Source organism: Gallinula chloropus, assembly GCF_964237585.1.
Source record: "Gallinula chloropus genome assembly, chromosome: 8".
In the NCBI taxonomy this organism is placed as follows: domain Eukaryota; kingdom Metazoa; phylum Chordata; class Aves; order Gruiformes; family Rallidae; genus Gallinula; species Gallinula chloropus.
Window position 1 is genome coordinate 4,428,364 of NC_140093.1, and position 18,523 is coordinate 4,446,886.

The following is an 18,523-nucleotide window of genomic DNA, read 5'->3' on the forward strand; positions in this document are numbered from 1 at the left end:
CTCTGTGCAGGGACACAAAGGGCCTGGCTGGGCCTGTGGGGCTGCAGAGCTGGGGGGGAGGCAGGTCTGGGATGTGGCGATTTCCTGGGTGATTTAAAGGACTCTGCTGGGGGCTGCGTTAGAGATGTTGTGGCTGCTGCAAGATCTGGGCCCCAAGCCGGGGGTTTTGTTGTTCTCCAGAAGGTGAATGAGGGGAGCCTGGCTTGGGGTGTCCCCACTCTTTTAGCTTGATGCGCCAGCCTGGAGGCTGTGGTCCCCTTCCTGTCCCCAGCTCTGGGTGGGTGCTGGTGGGTGCCCAGCAGCCTCCAGCTGGTGTGAGCTGCCCCTGGACCCTCTCCCTGGTGGTACAGGTGTGTGGGGGCAAGCACAGCCCTTCTGGGTGGTGGCACTGAGCTGGGCCTCAAGGCAGGGAGAGGGGAACGCCTTTGCTCCCCCTTCACTGCCGTGGCTCCCACCAGTTTGGTCCTGGGGGGTGGCTGCAGCTCCCCCAGTGCAGGGCTAGCTCTGGGCCGGCTGTACCAGGGCTGCGGTGACAGGACAGACACCCCAGCCCTGCGTGGCCCAAAGACTGGCTCCGGTGTGATGCTCCAGACCCCCCTTCCCGTGGCTGTGGAGTGTCCCGCTTCCTCCCCATGCTCCTCCGTTCTGCGCGTGGGGCCAGCGCATGGCTCCAGCAGCAGGCAGCTGCTCTCCACCGCCTTTTTGAGCACAACTGCAGCGCCGCTGGAGCACGTTGGCAGCACAGCCCCAACACCTGGATGGTGACCCTCTGCCATGCTATGGAAAGATGCTGGATAGTTGATTTCCCTGCTGGATGCTGGCCGTGGCTCAGGAGCAGCCCGTGGCTCAGAGGTCCTCAGCCGTGGCCGCGTGCGGGGCCGTTGGGAGCCAGGCAGTGGCACACCAGGCAGCTGCTGTGGGTCCATCCCCCGGCCGGTCTCAGCGCTGTGCCCTGGGCTTCATGCGATGCTCAGTGCCGCAGCGGGAAGGAGCGCCGGTCCGTCCCCGCCAAGGGTTTGCGTATGTACACACAGAGGTGAAGCCTGTACAGCGCGGCTGGGTGGCGGGGTTACATGCAGGCAGCGATGGCGGGACGGCAGCTCCTGGGGCAATGTCACTCGCCTGCCGCGGGCAGCTCGGGGCTGGTGGTGCTCCGGTGGCACGTGGCGGTGTGCGGAGAGGCAGCCACGAGTAGCGGGACTGCGAGTGCCAGATCAGCTGGGAAAGGCCGCAGTGCCAGACTCCTGCAGCGGCTCTGCTGAGGGATGCCGGCTGTGGAAGAGGGGGTGAGCCGCGGCGTCGGGGCCATTGGGTGGGCAGGGACGCAGGTCAGGGCTGGCAAGGTCGGGCTGCTGGTGGAGTGGGGCTGGGCATGGAGAATTTCGGAGCCCTTCGCTGGAAATGGGGCGAGGGTCTTGCCTGTGGGAATGGGCCCAGCGGCTTCACAGCAGGACTGGGGAGGAGGGGGGAGTTCTGGGGTTCACCCCAGCCCGGTGCCAGTGGGGTGTGTGAGAGGCGGCGAGGCAGCTCCTCTGCATCTTACTGGGGTAGAAACTGGATCAGTTGTAGGAGGGCCCCGAACTCAGGGAACAGCGATGAGCCCCAAGCACCCAGACTGGGTGACAGGCAGCGCCTGGCCGTGGCTTGGCCACGCACCTCTCCCAGGCAGCCCGGCCCAGGCTGGCACAGGTGCAGGGAGCAGGGGTTGGCCTGCTGGCACCCACCTGGCTCATGCTCTTTGGGGCTTTAATGAACACCCAGAAGGGGTTATTTGAACCAGCTGGAAGCACTGCTCTCCAGGGAAGGATCAGTGCTACAGGGGGCATGTCAGGGAGCCCAGGGACTGTATTTTGCTTGTTCAGGGGTGCCTGTGCCTGGTCTGGCACACGGGACCCCGCACTGTGGCCCACAGCAGCACCACCACGTCCTCCCAGCCGGCAGCCTCTGCCCCTCTCCCAGAGATGCTCCAGATGCTTGGGGACACCAGTGGTCATTGGCGGTTCCTGCTGCCCAGTTTCCTCCGCTGGCTGTCGTCTGACTTGTGCACCCGGAAGCACTCCTTCAAGTTCTGGGCTCGGATTTTGGGGTTCAGGATCTCCTCCCCCATAGAACTGGGGAACCAGCCCCTCTCCTGGTCGTGAAGCCGCTCCCCAAATATCCAACCTGAACAGAGACAGAGACAGGGATAAATTGGGGGAGGACTGGCCCTCACTCCCGTACTGGGACAGTTGTGCTGCAAGAGCCTATTATGGAGCTGGCAGCACCTTCTGGAAGCCTCTGAGGCCTGTGCCAGAGGAGAGGCAGCTTGGAAGTCTGGCCAAGGAAGCCCACTCGCCTGAGCAGCACCGTGTTTGGATGACAAGCTCAAGAAACCCCAGCAGAAAGCCACTGCTGCTGCTACTGCGTGCCCTCTGCTGCCCCAGAAGTGGTCCCTAGCAGAGACCAAAGCAGCAAGTCCACCAGCTACAAGTGTGCCCCAGGGAGCAGGACCAGGTGGGTGTGGAGCACAGAGGTGTGAGCAGCACTGGGTCACGTGGCTGTGCCAGCCCTGCCACAGCTCAGGGCAGCAGCCTGGGTGTGCCAAGTGTCAGGGCAGGCAGTGACTCCCTCCTGCCGTGGGCTCCCTCGGCTGTGATGCCGGTGCAGGGCGTCTCTCCCTGGCCAGAGAGTCCCTCCTGTTTGGCTGCAGCTGCCTGCCTAGAGCAGAGCCCACCCTTCCCCTCCCCAGTACCATCATCCGTCTTGTCCAGGATGTTGAGGACATCGGCCAGCTCCAAGGACAGCTCGTCTGGCTGCTGGGCCACGTACGGGTGGACACACTGGATCTGCGGGCAGTCTGCCAGGGAACAAGGTCAGAGTGAGGGCCGGGCCGGGGTGGAGCCCGCTGCCAACTGTCATGCTGATCCGGTAAGAACCCCATAGAGTCCCAGGGGTGCCCCAGGGCCCAAGGGGAGTGTCTCTGTGGGGAAGGGAGCTGGGTGCACAGCACCCAGAGCCACCCATGAGTGGCCCAGGCGGGAGGAGGCTGCTGCTGCAGCCCAGCTGGGGCTGGAGGGGAGGGGAGCAAGGGGAGTGAGGCCGGAGCTGGGCTGAGACAAGCGGGTTGGTGGTGGTGGAAGAGTGAGGGGATCCCAGGGAGAGGGTTTGGTGTTGACAGACAGCCCGGGCCCAGGCTGAGGGTGGAATAAGGTGCCCTGGGGTAGGGATGAAGAGTGCCTGGCTCCTATAATGTTCCTCTTACCAACAAGCCTGGATGTGAATGAAACAAACTTGGTTCTCCGGTTTGGGGCCAGCGAAATCATCCAGCGCTTCATTTCGCTCCTGCTCAGGGGAGACAAAGTGGAGCCATGAGCACAAGGCAGCTGTAGGAACCCCAGCTCTCCTGCCCAGCCAGCCCCGGGCTCCTCATTCCTCTCCCAGCTCTTTCCTGCCTGTCCCCCCAGGCTCACTGGTGACACTGAGCCCCCTCTCGCACCCCCTGTTGGGATGTTGCCGCAGTGCCCTGCGAGGCCTGCAGCAAGCCTCGGGCAGTAGGAGCAGTTCCTCCTGGGGAAAAGCAGTTAGAGGAACCGTTTATTCCCACATTTAAAAGGCAGAGTCAATGGATTCACTTGCAGATGAACTCAGGCCTGAGACAAGAGACCTGTGTGAGCACCTCACCAGACCCAGCCGCGATGCCAAGGACCACTGAAAACCAGCCAAAGGCCGGGTGCCGTGAAGACATGCAGGATGAGCCCCGGGGCTGGCACCCAGAGACCAAACCAAGGGGCTTGCCGTGCTTCTGTGGGCCAGTCTTGCATGTGGCCCCTTGAAGGGCACTCTGGATTCTGCTCACCCCCACCAGCAACTCTGAGCCTGTGAGGGGCCCCCCTGCGCTGCAGTCCTGCCCCCGTGACCGGCTGTGCCCAAATGCCCTGCCAGCTCCTGGCAGAGCCCACCCAGGGTGCTGGCTGTGAGCTGTTGCCCAGCTGGTCACCACTGCTGTGTGGGTTCAGAGCTGGGCAAAGCTGCAAGAGCCCATGGAATAGATGCAGCAGCCTCTGCTTGGCACCCACTTGTCTCTTCTAATTCTTCAGCTCTCCAGTTTGTGCCCTGTACTGCCCCCACCATTGCTGCAGCTCTGGAACAGCAGCCTCCAGCCATCACTACATCCCATTTTGGAGCAAGAGACCTGTTGGCAAGCCATATGCTGGATCCCAGATCCACCCTGGCCATCAAGGAGACAGGACAGGGTGCCGAAGCACAGAGCTGCGATTGCCTCCTCTGAGCTGGGGCAAACCCTGGCCTGGTTTCATCGTTCCTGCGCAGTGAAGTCTCACAGACATCAGCAGAGCATCTGCCCTGCATAACGTGACCGACATCTCTATTTTCAGTACAGCAAAGCTGCAGGCACGTGGCTGGGGACAAGGTACGGTTGCTTGTATGGGGGGTTTGTCTTCCCAGTGCCGGTGCTGCGCTGGGGGTACAGGGTGCAGCCCTGGGGGGGCAGCAGGACATGGTCCCAGGAGGAGCTGGTGTCCGTTATGGGGTGTGGATGTGGAACATGGGCCTATTGACAGTGAAGCTGTCAACAGGTGATGTGGGGTGTGCATCACCTGCGGTGGCTGCTTAACTGGTGGGACGCGTACGTGTGTGAGAGCGCGGGCACCGTGCCTGGGCAAGGTGTGGGCCTGGTAAAGCTTGGGTCAGTGGGAGAGCTGTGCCCTGAGTTCTGAACCAGTCACGTCTCTGTTAGCCCTGCTGAATCACTGGCCCGGTCTGAGCTTGTTAGGAGGCTGAAGAATCAGTGAGCCAAAGAAACCTGTATCCAGGGAGACAAGGTGGCCCCGTGAGATGGGAAGCAGCTCTGGAAGGTGCTGAGGAAGAGCCTCTCCTCTGCCTGTGTCTGCAAGCAGGAGCTACTTTTGCTTCACAGGGCTGGTCAGGTGCAGCCTTGATCTTTGCAATGATCAGGTTAGGGAGCCGGAGTGTGCACAGTGGGCATCCTACTTGGTCTTACTTTCTGACTAAGCTGCAGGCTGTAAAGCAGGCCCTGGAGCCAATTCCTGACCTCTCTGTTCCAGAATGCAAAGCACCTGTCTGACCCCGATGCTGCGCGGGCACCGTACAGGAGAGAGACCTGCCTGGCTCACTAGTGCCTAGAGACCGAGGGCAAGCTTGGGGCAGTGACACTGGGCAGAGGGGTTTGTGGGGCTGGCCCAACCATGGCAGCAGGACCTCTGCCTGCCTGAGCCTGGTAAGCCCAGAAAGCTCCCTCTGTGCAGGCAGGGTGATGGGTGCAGGGATCAGGCACTGCCGAGTGCTGGCAGGGGTGTGGGGTGCTGCTGTACTCACTGGGACGATGCCTTCAGCATGTAGCTGGCCTCTCGGTCATCTGCGTTCTCCAGCAGCCTCAAGATGAAGACGTTGGCCAAACTCTGCCCCTGGTCTTCTAACTCCTCGACCCGCAGAAGCCCCCGGGGAGCCGAGTCAAACACTTGGTACTTGTCCCTAGGAGAGGTTAGAGGATTAGGAAAAACTGCAGTCACCCCAGGAGACTTTTTGGCCACCCAGAACTGTGGTGCAGACGCAGCCCAGGAGCCTCTGCGTGGCAGGAGGGTGAAAGCTGCCCTGCTATGGGAAGGAATGAGCGGCTGGCTGTGAAAACCCACCGCAACGCGAGAGACCCTCTCCTTTGGCATCCCACACGGCCTCAAACAAGTTGCTTGCTCTGTCTGAGCTCCCCGTGCCCGAAAGGCAGGCGGTGCTCCCTCAAAGGGGGCTGTGAGGCGTGATTCATTCCCGTTTGTGAGCTGCCTCTGTGTTTGCTGGGTACAAGCTGCCGCAGAAGCAAAACATTTCCAGGCGTACAGACACCGCGGCGACATGTTTATTAGAAGCGCTGGGCTAGCGAGATGCTCTCTACTGGTGAGCCCAGTTAATGCTACAAAGAACCTGCTGTTCTCTGGGACACGGCTGTTTGTGCTGCTGTATTTCACTGGTGTCTAGTGGCACAAGGCATGGTCCTGAGCGTGATGACGTTCTCCTCCTGCGGCAGGTTACACCATGACAAACATAACCGCTAGCCTCAGGCCCAAATTTACACCCCTCCCTGCTGCTCTAGATTTTGTAGCCTGCTTGCTCAGAAGTTTGACTGAGCCTGAGCTGGTCTTCAGGCAGCGATGAGTCAAATAAATAAATTGCTTCTCAACAGGATGACAGATCTCCTGGGTCAGCCCACCAGCTGATGTAGCTCATCGCTACCATGTGGTCCATGCTGGACCTGGCCCAGAACCTCACAGAATCGTAGGGGTTGGAAAGGACCTTGAGAGATCATCGGGTCCAACCCCCCTGCCAAAGTCCTGTTTGCCAGGAATTTTCAGCTGGAGAGCGCTGTGCCACCCACGAAGCATCTCAAAGGTAGACACCTTGCCTTTGGGTCAGACCATAACACCCTCTTTGTGCCTGGGGGACAGGATGGGGAGCACAGCACCCCAGCTGGGATAAACTGGGGACAAACAGGATGGAGTGTGCCACATACTACCCGAATTTTGCACTCACCCAGGAATCTGCCTGCAAATCACCAGCAGATCATTGAAGAGAAACAAGTAGATTTCTCTGAAGAGTTTCTTGGTGCGAAGCGTTCGCGATGTCTTCGGCCCGTTCATTTGCTGCAGTTCCCCCTGCTTCAGCAGCCAGCGGGAGTGAGAGATGATGGGCACAGACTAGAAAGGAGGAGAAGACAGCAAAGATCAGGAGAGCAGCAAAACACCATGGGCTTGTGAGGTCAAGATGCTGGAAGCAACAAGAGATAGTAAAGGAGGAGTGGAGGGCTCCCATCACCACCACTTCCATTGCTGGCGATGGAGCAGAGCTGCACAGAGGACAGCATGCTCTGCTATCCACCCCACAACCCGGCCCAGAGCGTGACAGAGCTCAGACAGGGATGCAGCAGGGGCCTGGGAATGAACAAACACTTAAGGATTGGGATGCTGGAGTGCCAAGTGCTGGATTTAACTGCCAGGCCGTGCCTGATCTCTCTCTGGGGGATCCCAGTGCTGTCCTGTGGACTCTGGCCAAGCCCTGACACTCTGGCAAAGTGCTCTGGAAAAATCACATTTTTGGGGCATCCAGTGTCACTTTTCCAAACAATTGGTCTCAATTTTTTGTTGTTGTTGTTGTTGCTTCAGCTGCTCAGGTACGTAAAAAGATTGCTGGGAACCTAAATACACTCCTTAAAGTTTGTGAAGCAGATAGGTCTCAGAAAGCATCTCCAGCAACACTGGAGAAAAGAACTGGCAGCTTCATACCCTGCACTGGAGATCCATGGCAGGTATTAAATGGTCAGGCAGCCCTAGGCATGGATCAGGCATTCCCTGAGACCACAGGCAGGTAATCAGAGACTGCACATGAATGCAGGGATGAATTAGAATGGTGGGAGAGTCTTTGTTTTGGTATTCTAACCACTTTAAAGCATTTTGCTTTGCAGCTTTCACCTTCCTTCAACATCACTTAAGCATTAAAATAACAGGGGAAAGCTGACCTGTGTTTTGAGGAGAGGGGGAGCCAGGTCCGAGTGCTGGAGCAGGAGCCACCCGCTGTGCACAGGCAGTTCGATGCCACCGTGTCTCACACCCCACATGCTGGCCTCAGAGCTGCCCCTGGTCTCTGCAGCACCCCTGCAGTGCCTGCAGCAGCAGCGACCCTTCCAAAGGCTTCAGAGGGGAACAGCGTGGGGGCCAGCCCACCACCCAGCTGCTGGCTCACAGGGGTGCAACTCGGTTAGCGCCGCCAGGTACGTGTGCGCAGCACCTGGACGCTGCTGGCTCGCTGTCTGCACAGGGTCACCAGCCTACATGGGTACCTTGATCTTGAATTCCAGTTTCTTCTGGATGCTGATCATCTGCTCCGTTCGGCTCATCTTCCTGACGCCCTCATTGCAGGCTTTCACCACCTGGGAACGGAGCAGAGAGATTGGCCTCCAGGCTTTCAGCAGTAAGTGGTGGACAGCGCAGAAAGGCCTGACCGTGGCAGGGAACCCACCAAGCCAAGCTCTGCTGTCAGCTCTGTACTTGTGTGAAAGAAAGAAGGGGGAAAAAACCCCACCCCACCAAAGTCCTCCAAAAAAACCCCAAAGGTGTCACAGCTGGAAGCTGACTATCAGAGGACACATCAGATTGCTGCAATGAGATACTGAACTGCACTGGGTTGTTACCCAACCAGCCAGTGAAGGCAATGGCTTGTGACACACCATGTATCTCATCCTCCCCCTCTGCTCTGCCCTGGTGAGACCCCATCTGGAATATTGTATCCGGTTCTGGGCCCCTCAGTTCAAGAAGGACACAGAACCTCTTGAAAGAGTCCAGTGCAGGGTCACTAAGATGATGGAATAGAACCTCTTCCTTATGAGGACAGGCTGAGGGAGCTGGGGCTCCTTAACCTGGAGAAGAGGAGACCGAGGGGTGACCTCATCAATGTCTATAAATATGTAAAAGGTGAGTGATCAGGAGGCTGGAGCCAGGCTCTGCTCAGGAATGCCCAATGACAGGACAAGGGGCAGCGGGTGCAGCTGGAGCAGAGGAAGTTCCTTGTGAATGTAAGGAGAAACTTTTTCCCTGCGAGGGTGATGGAGCCCTGGGACAGGCTGCCCAGAGAGGTTTTGGAGTCTCCTTCTCTGGAGACAAACCCCACCTGGATGTGTTCCTGTGAGACCTAATCTAGCTGATCCTGCTCTGGCAGGGGGATGGGACTAGGTGATCTTTTGAGGTTCCTTCCAACCCCTAACGGTCTGGGATTCTGTGATTCCTTGTCCATAACGCTTGAAATAAGGTACATATCCAGTATCATCTTCAAGAAGAGAATGAAGCCAAAGATCTTCATTTCAGAGATGCAAATGCTGTGGTTCTGCCAAGCAGCACCAGATGCCAAGGCAGTGAAATATCCTGGGGAGCGAGCTGTTCATCATACAGAGCCCAGCTGTGTGCTGAGTACAAACTTCTAACTGGAAAACCACAGCCGACATGCAGGCACTGCCCTCCTGCAGAGACCTTAACCCAGATGCCACTGCCTGTTTCGTAAGGAGCAACTCCCCTGAGAACCAGCCAGGGAGAGCAATTACACTGGAGAACAAGCTCCACTTAGTGCTCTGTTTCTGCTACTCAAACCCCACCAGAACACCAGGAATTGAAACCGGGATCAGCTCTTACCCCTCTGACAGGACACTGACTGAGAGAATAAGCACCAGATGAGCTCTGTGGTGATGCCTGTACCTAGCTGGATGTTAGGCACCTTAACTCAAACACCTGCAGCTAAGTAACTGTGTGAAGGGAGCTGGGAAATGGATCATGTGAGTCACTGATGGCTGAGCACAGGAAGAGCGTTCTTCCATCAGCAGTTGTAGTCATCTGCACGCTGCAGGAACAGGCTTCCTCAGGACTGTGACCAATGGAGAACCAACTGGCTGCCAGACCAGATACAGCATGAGAGATCCTGCAAATGCTAATGCACGTAGAACATCCTGGGTTGCTGTGGTCTTTGTCTTTATCCCAAGCCATCTCCAAAGCTTACGCTGCCTAGACTAGCTCAGGGCAAAGCCAAGAGCCTCCCTTGTTCTTGTGTTATCCATCAGAAGCTGCAACTCGATCCTCAGGCTGAGGTTCTAGCAGTTTTCAACTTCAAATGCTTACACTGAACCACGGGATTCAGAGGATGTCCCAAGCTTCTGGAGGAAGGTTCAAAACAGTCTGCCCCAGACCATTCAGGTATGTAGCCTGGAGGTGGGATTGTCTGGTCTGACTGTGTCAGGAACAGCCCAGGTGGAAAATAATCCTAGTGATTTCTGTGCCCAGTGGCAACTAGCACAACTGAGCACCACACCTACCCACCAGCTCCAGGGAGGAGGGCTAAAAGCAGGTTTTAGTGCTTCATTAAGAAACTGTTATTCCAGGTCAGGGGAAGAAGTGTGCTGTATTGGAGGAAGCCTGACACAGTTGTACTCTGCTGCCTGTTGCAGCTAATTACCTCTCTCAGTGGGACCCGTCACCTTCAGGTATCTGCACAAACTATTTGTGTTCTTGGAAGATCCCGAGGGAAAACCTTCTCCCTGCCCTTTCCTACAGCAGAAACACACTCATCTGCTGTTAGTGAGGGATTCCTCCTCACTGAGCTCTCAGTGCTGCTAGATCAGATCAGCTTTGAGAGCAAGGCAGGCTGAAGAAACCTCTTCACACACAGTGACAGGACTCAAAGGGATGGCTCCAGGAGTGGGCTTTTTTCTTCTCTTGCATGGGGAAATGAGCACGCTGGTTTAATTGCAACAGCCTTCAGTTAGCTCATCCAAACTTACCGTTTCCAGCTCTTTGTGTGCATCCAGGGCAGTGGTTTCCCTGTCAGACTTCTCCTCCACCTTCTTCAGAATGTTCTGCAGAGGAGGAAAGGCTGTGTTAGCTCCAACGCCGGCCTGGCAGCACCAAAAGGTCTCTGCTAGGCTCTGAGTTATTCCTGGCCCTCAGCCTAATTTACAGGGTAGGTGGCAGTACAGAGACTCTCACCTCTTAGTTCCTCTTTCTCATCAAAACCTGTTCCCATCTGACCTTATATCTAAAAGAAACATGGCAAGCAGGCTCCTATTTTATCAAAGTAAATTAATATTAAAAAAATAGCTAGACCTGGCACTAACAGAGAGTGTTATTTGTAATCCCAGTGGGGTAAGACCATGTGGGACTGAGCCCAGAAGCATGTCCTCCACCAGTGTTCAGACAAGGTGGCAAAGCACTGGATGAAGATGGGTGACAGTCTGGTCCAAGCCACCGTGATGTTGGGAATTACACATGGAGCATTTCCACGTCCTGCAGCTGTTCTGCACTGTGCATCTGCACCAGCACCTTAACCATCAGCCAGATGGGTTAAGGACTGTTGCTACCCCTTCTAGCAGCTCAACACAGTTCCTTCTCAGCTTTTTTGCTCAGTAAAATCTAAATGGTAAATTCCATGCTAATTTTGGGGTGGTCTCAGAGAGGCTGGCATCTGTTTTCTATAGTTATTGAGAATGTCTAACCCTGTGGGAAGGCTTTATCCAGCTCTAGGGTTGATCATGGCTGTATCTAAGCCTCAGTCACAAAGGAAAATTCCAGGAGTGATCCAGAAGACCTTTGGGAGAGAGACAAGAGCAAAATTGTACCTGCACCAGCAGCTTGAGCCGAGTGATCCTTTGAAATGGCAGGATTAGGAAGGAAGAAAAGGACAAGCCTTTGCACTTGGGATCCAGCTCCAGCTGTGAAATCACTTCCCGGAAAGCTGGCTTGTCCTGGCTGAGGAGAGAGAGAGGGAAGGTGAGGGCTTTGAGTGCTACCCTGCCTGAGCCTATGGTATATGGCTGGTGACCCAAGAGCAGTTCAGTCCCAGAGACAGCATCCGTCTGGGCCTCTCCCAGTAAGAGAGAAGAGGGGAGGAGGGGACTTGAATGCTTCCAGGTGTATTTTAGTTTAAATCCAGAACTATTTATAGTGTTGGGGGAGGGAAAAAAAAAAAAAGGACTTTTAATGTACAAGCCATGGTAGTGTTCACATGTGTTAGCACATCTAGCTCAGCAGCGTGCGCTGTGTGCGTAGGTGTGTGTGAATGGGGTGTGTGTCCAAGTAGATGAGTCAGAGGCATAATTATATATCTTTACACAGTTGGAACTCTGTGACAAGGTGAAATTCTGAGAGTCGTAAGAACAAGACAAGCCACAAAACAGCTCGAGCTTGGCTACTCCTGGCTGCTTAGCCAGAGGATGGGAATCGTTATCTGGCCAGAGAAGGGCACAGGCATTGCATGGATCTCCCTTGCAAGCTCCAGCAGCTGCAGTCAAAGACGATGGCTCCTGGCAGCTCCAGGCCCTGAGGAAGACTTGTGCTGCTGGAGTGCTGGGCAGCAGCACAGCACGAGGGGAAGGGATCACCCACTGTGCACAGCCTGTCTGTGCTGTGTGTGAGACTCACCACTGTCTCCTGGCTGCAGCAGGAACGCGTGTGCCTCGCCGGAGCCATGGCAGAGCAGACCTGCGTGCCTCCGAGGAACAGCCCAGGGGCAGAACCGTGACCCACCGCAGCCTTTGGGCTCAGCAGAGTGCTGCACAATCCCTGTGCTGGCCAGGAGGCCGTGCAGGGAGCCTGTTCTCTGTCTGCTCTATGCTCTCCCGCAGGCGAAAAAAATGCTGCCCTCTAAATGCCGATGTAGGAATGCCTCTGTCTCCAACCCTCCTTTTCAAGCTCAAGTAATGCAGCCTATTGCTGCTCTCCTTCTGAGCGTTCAGCTGGTGGCTCTTGGCAGGCTTTATATTCTGCAGCTATACTGCTCACCTCTGACTGAAGGAAACCCTGCAGTGCCCTCCTTTTGGGAGAGAACAGTTGGCCAAGCTCAACGGAGGCACCTTAAAGTGATTTGGGGTTTTGGGGTGGGTTTTTTGCCTAAAAAACTGGAGAGCAGAGAAAAGAAAGGATTTGGGCTTGTTATACTTCCCTGAACCAGCTGCTGCTGTGGGGAGGAAAGACAGTACAGCACATGCAATGAGCTGCCCTGAAAGAATCCAGGACATTGGAACTAAAGAAAAATTAACTTTCCTGCTCAAAGACAAGCTTGTAGGGCACTCTTTGTTTTGAGCCGCTGTAGGAGAATTCCTACTGGACCAGAAGGACTTGCTAGAGTTTAAAAATACTGCAAAAATATCTTGGATTCTATCTTCAGGCCTCGGTAACCTCTGTGTGTGTAACACCAGCACATGAAGAAAAAAATGTTTTGGGGTTTTTTAACTTTGAAGAAAATGTTGTTGTTCTGGGGGAAAAATATTTAATTCTGAGAAGCTTGGGAAAAGCAGCTGCTGTTCTTGTCATCAGAGATCTGTGTTAGCCTTGGCCTTTCAATCTCTTGCCTCTACTTGCAGTTTGAAAATACATATATACCTGTCACAAGTGTGTGTGTCTCCCCACCCCTATGTACACCATGAATACTTCCTGCAGCTGGGAACTGCTGGCTCGGAATTTACTCAGTGGGTACCTGTCACTGTATCATCTCACCTGCACCATAAAGCCTGTGATCCTCTCCTCTTTTTGTAGGTGCAGTGAGAAAAGCAGGAAGGCCTGGGAATCTACCCCCTCCTCAGACACACCAGCACTACAGCTAAACCTCTGACCAGCACAGCTTTGCAAAACAACTTGGCATCAAATTCTGGCACTCACAGAAGCTGCTTGTAAGCTCTCTCCTGGTAGGTCTGGTTGGAGACATAGGTGATGTACACAGAGAAGTGATTAACCGTGTGCTGGTAGACGATGTCGCACACATCCGAGATCACGATGTTCTCCTCCACCCGCTGCTCCAGGTCCAACAGGAAGCTAGACAAGAAACCCAGCACTCGTATTAATTCTGACACATCTGTCCCAGGTAACTCCCAGCAGAAGCCCCTGGGGTTCAAAGCAATGAACATGCCCAGAGGCTCTTTCAAGAGGCAGTGGGTAACAGACCGCCCCTACTCAGCTCCTCCGGCACTCTACAAATGAGGTGGGACATTCAGCTGGACGAAATCCCAGCAGCACTTGTCTTACCGCTCGCTAACAGCCATGACATCCAGGACGTTGGAGAAGAGGATGTGTGCCTCAGACTGATGTAAGATCTTTTTCAGGCGCTCATTCTCCATGAAGTGAGACACCAGCAGGTTCAGACTCTTGTAATATGAGGCTTCGGAAGTAACCAGCTCAAACATGGCCTGGGGGAGAGTCACAGAGAAGGAAATCAGCAGGTACCTTCTAATTCAACAGAGAGGCACTCACAGTGTTAATGAGAACATCTGTGCTGCAGGGTCATGGACCTTGCACCCACCCTCCAGGCCCAGAGCACAGGGAGAGAGGTAAGCCCATGATGGCATCTGCCATGTGTTACACGGGACAGTGTCTCTAAAGGGGAAAGATTCCCCCCTTCAGCCATCAGCTCTGGCTCCTTCTGTCTCTCCTATGGTTTTTGACCACATTTCCTTCCACGGGATCTCTCCAGCAGAATGATTTCTTTTCCTCATTACATATAAGCAGTGTGATGTTGGTGCACATAAGAGCACTTCGTGGGGCTCCCTCCCTCCTTCCTAGTGTCATTCAGTCTTGACCTGACTCCAGCCCTGTGCTGATCACGACAGTGCTGGTTCGTCGCTCAGCTCATTGTTGCTTACTGTGCTACCCAAGAGGGTCTCCTTGCACCACCCATGCTCTCAGTTTAGAAAAGCTGTGGTGTGGGGGCTGGGGTGTCCAGCATGGTTCCACTGTGCCACGTGTGCTCCATGGGGTAGAGCTGACATGAATGTGTGACGCTCCAATGTATCTTCCCTGTCCCAAAGGAAATACTGTCCAAGCAAGGCTCCCTGCTCCTGTCTGGCCAGTTCACCAAGGGCTGGCATAAGACACAGTGGTCCCTAACTATTACCATAAGTCATAAATTATCTCCAAATTTCAGCCCTTGCTGCTTCTGTTAGAAAACTCTGGAGAAAGATCTGGTTTCCTTAGGTGAGGGATGTAGTGTGGGGAGGAGAAAAGACAAACATCAGTTTGGTTCGGACACACACCCTCATCTCATTGACCTGTGATGTAAAAGGTTCTGCCCATAGCAGGTGCTGCAGGGACAGCCCACTGTCAGCACACTGAGCTCGCTCACTCTGCAGGCAAACAACTGTCAGCATTGTTCAGGGGTATGTAAAAGCGGTGACACAACTGCCAGATCTGTCAGTTTATGTCAGGTTAATTGATGATTGTCCCAAGGGCTTCAACGTGGTGAAAAATCCTTAGGTCTACCAGGCATCTCTTGATGAAGGTATGTCTTGGGGGTCTCCTTCCTGGGGCTGACCCAGGCTGCCACAACTGAGAGAGGAACCTTTTGGTAGCTCAGCCAAAGTCTCACTTCACGTGGAAAAATATCTTCTAAACTACCTGGGGGGCTGTCTTGTGGCTTGGTTGTTCCTTTTTTGTGTTGTTTTTAATGTCTCTTTTTAAAGTAGCTATTTGAAAGTCTTCACTGATCAGTTTTTTTCCCTTTTCCTGGAAGTATCACTATGTATCCTAGAAGAACCTGAGATACAGGCACCTCGGTTACATTCCTGACACTGTGCTGCCAGGAGGATGTTACTTGATCCAGAGCTGCTAAAATAGCAGCTGAAGTGACATTTCAGCTCCTTGTGGGGTTGGTAGCCTAGGAAATAGTCCCAGCAGACAGTTAGGTCAAACAGGTGGTCATTTCTGGCACCAGAGAAGGAGGTTGTGACTGCACAGTGCCCAGAAGGGAGGCAGAGCCAAGCAGAAACAAGTGTATTTTGTCAGTGTGTTTAAGGAATATGAGGATGTTTTGTTTCTTTTTCCAAGGCCAGATTCCCAGTGAGAAAAGTGGAGGGAGTATCAGCTTGGCTTCTCCCAGCAGCTTCATTGAGGCACCTAGTGGACTTGACGGACACCCTATCTCTCTGCATGACTGGAGAGGTCCTAAGTGCACCTCTTGCAGCTTTAACTGCATCTTTTTATTTAATAAACAAGAGGAAGAGTGGAAAGAGGTAAAGATACAACAGGGAGTAGGACAGGACGTGCTGGGACAGCCTGTCCTGTCCAGTTACCCTGGGGATTGGTACCACCAGCCATTTTGCACTGCAGCTTCCCCATCACTTCAAGCCAGGATTTTTTTCTTCCAGGTTTGATTGCAGGATGGTCACGAGAGCCAAGACCCAGCCCTGCCACTCCACCACCCCCTTTAAACCCTCAAACAACTTTGCCTCATCTAAAAGGTGGCTTCCTGATCTGCAGAAGCCCCTCTGCCTATGTTTGGAGAGGTTAATTTGTGCATGTTTGCTGTCTGCCACAGTGATGGGGGGGGGAGAGGAGGGGGCATGCTGGACCTGCATGGGCACATGCAGAGTGGAAGCCCTTAAAGAAACAGTGAAACCCAAAAGAAATCATGAAATCCATAGTGAAACTACCAATGCACAGCCTTTTGATTTAAAGGAGGTGCTAGAAAAGTTAAGAACACCTCCACTGAGCAGGACAAGCTCCTGGAAGTGTTCACAGCATGTGCAAGGCACAGGGTTCTTAAATTTATCTTGGAGATGCAGCTGGCCTTCTGCAGACCCAAAGTACCTCCTCCAAACAGCCCACACTGCTGTCTCCCTTCTGAATGGTAAGTACAAGCTGAAAACCTCCTAAACTGGCATCAGCCATCCAACCATGCGATGTGATGATGGGATCCCTCTGGAATAACTGAACTTCACCAGCTCTAAGCAGTCGCTAGAGAAAAAAAGAACATGAGCTTCTGGTCTCAGAACTGCAAAAATAGCCAGGAAAAATGTGAACTGAATGGCAATTGACATACCACTACCTTCCTGAGCCTTCAAATAGTCTGAAACTCTCTCTTGGAAGCATGACCAGTGCTGTTCCATCAGTCCTCTGGGTCATTAACTCCATAAAATCTCATAGTCATGTAAAAGCTATGCTGTTTTTTTCCTTATATTCTGGCAGAGAGACTGAGAAAGGACAAGAGAAGTAAAGCCCAAGGAAGAAGGGAATACAGATGACAAGAAGAGAAAAATTAAGAGTCCCCAGAGATAAGAGTAAGTAACCCTATGGGCTAAACTCCTGTTGCAATGATAAGGTATTTTACTGCATAGACTGGAAGTATTTGCTCCTGATGACCCCACTTTTCATGTAAACCACCAGGTAAGAAGGAGGAATTCTGGTCTAGCTTTGGCAGGATGCTGTTCTGATCCGATGCCATGGCACTGGCCCTGAGCAGCTCTCAGACCTGGTTGCCTTCACAAGGCCAGTCTGACATCCAACCTGCTACAAGTGCAGGGAGTCCAGCACAGAGCTCTCTGGAGGTTTGAAACCTTAGGGTTTCCTCAAAGAGGGAAAGGAAGTTAAATATTTTCTGGATGTTTTTTGTGAAAATGGAACAGGAGGGAAAGACTGCCTACCTGTCAGAGGCATTCCTCCACACAGAGACCATGTCACCAGCATGCACAACCAGGTTCACATCCCTCTTTTGCTTCAGCAAAGAGTATTTCCAGAGCAGCAGCAACTCTAAATTCACACCACGACAGAGTAGTCTGTCCCTGCCCCTTTTTCAAACACCATAGTGACCATAATCTAAAGAATCCCTGGCAAAAACCTTACCAAAGCTCATACATCTCAGCAAAAACTGTTTGGTTCAAGGCCTGAGAATTCTTTGCTAAGCTGTTTTCATTAGTGGTTTGTTTGGGGCAAGTTCCACTCAGCTCAGAATCTCCTGAAATGTGGAAGCTGAATATAGTGTAGGAGAATTATTACAGTTAGGCAGAAAAGGACAAAATTAGTAAACTGTACCATAAAAACAGACATACTGAAGGGTAGAGAGCTGAACTGAGGGTGTGTTTTCTTGTTGGTCACTTGTTCTTCCCACAACATGCACAATGCCTGTCATTTCATCCATGTTGACTCCATGTCAGAGCCCAAACACCATTTATTTTGCCTTCCTCCTCTTGTATCATTACAGTTTCTCCAGAGTTAAAAGAAAGCCCTCGGTGATTCATGTTTTGCTCTGTTTGATGCTCAACAGATGTCTGGATAATTAAAACTACCCTATCAATGACTTAGTCATTTCTGATAATTATTCCAGTAGCAGGTAATTATCATATTTCCCTGACCTCTGTGGTCTGTAACGTGTCTTTTCCTTTTGTTCTTCCTTTTCCTGCGTTTTCACCCCTATTTTCTGTGACACTTCCAGCTGCTGTTTTACATCCTGCTGCTCTCACATTCGCTTCAGATGAAAAAGGCTGGTGTTGCAGAGGCCATGGCTGTCTGAGTCCCCTCTGAGTCCCCAGGGCTAATGGGCCATGCTGCCACACTGTATTATTTCATTCTTTTTTTCTGAAATTGCTGGGGGGGGGGGTGGGGGGGGGGGTTGTGGGATTTCTTGTTCAGTTTTCCTTTCTGAAACTCCATTTTCTGGCTCATTTTTTCCAGTGGGGACAGTGACAAATTGCCTTTCATGTCACTTTCCAAACATCCATTGCTCTTCCAGTCAAGTTGCTTGTTTTGATGCTTGAAAAAAACCCCTATCTCATTTCTTATCTCTTATCAATTACCTACTCAGATATTTTCCATCACCACCAGTAACAAAATCAGATTTTCCTGCTCTTGTCTCTCTCACTTTGCAGATCACTGCAGATGAGCAACTTTCTGTTATGGTGGTGGTCCCTTCCTCAGCTGCAAACAGGGGGCTTTCCTTCAGCTTTCTTTCTGTCTGTGTACTTATATTCCTCCCTGTGGTCTAAAGAATACTCTTGTTCTCCCTTTCCTGGCTGAAGAGCTGCAGCCTCTTCTAGTCTCCCTGTTTTTACCACAGCTTTGAAGGGAAAATAGTGTCCAATTTTTGTCATTAAGACCTTTACTCCAGAATTTCTGCTGCTCTGTACTTCCTGAAGGAGAGCTGGAGGAATTTACCTGAAGCTGAACGCTTTACATGCACTTAGCCAAGCAGTGCTTGCTTACAGCAAGGCTGACTTCAACAT

General features: G+C 53.1%; 1 protein-coding gene across 1 annotated transcript in view; it reads right to left on the reverse strand.

Moving 5' to 3' along the window:
* Positions 1-1,827: 1,827 nt before the first annotated feature.
* NGEF (neuronal guanine nucleotide exchange factor) overlaps positions 1,828-18,523 on the reverse strand; it is a gene marked incomplete at its 5' end in the record, with an annotated part of 37,408 nt that continues 20,712 nt past the window's right edge. The window contains 10 exon segments of the mRNA XM_084267078.1: positions 1,828-2,163; positions 2,732-2,836; positions 3,242-3,321; positions 5,335-5,490; positions 6,541-6,704; positions 7,844-7,933; positions 10,325-10,399; positions 11,159-11,288; positions 13,197-13,349; positions 13,560-13,720. Of these exon segments, the coding sequence (XP_084123204.1) occupies positions 1,991-2,163; positions 2,732-2,836; positions 3,242-3,321; positions 5,335-5,490; positions 6,541-6,704; positions 7,844-7,933; positions 10,325-10,399; positions 11,159-11,288; positions 13,197-13,349; positions 13,560-13,720 (1,287 nt within the window). The 3' untranslated portion in view covers positions 1,828-1,990.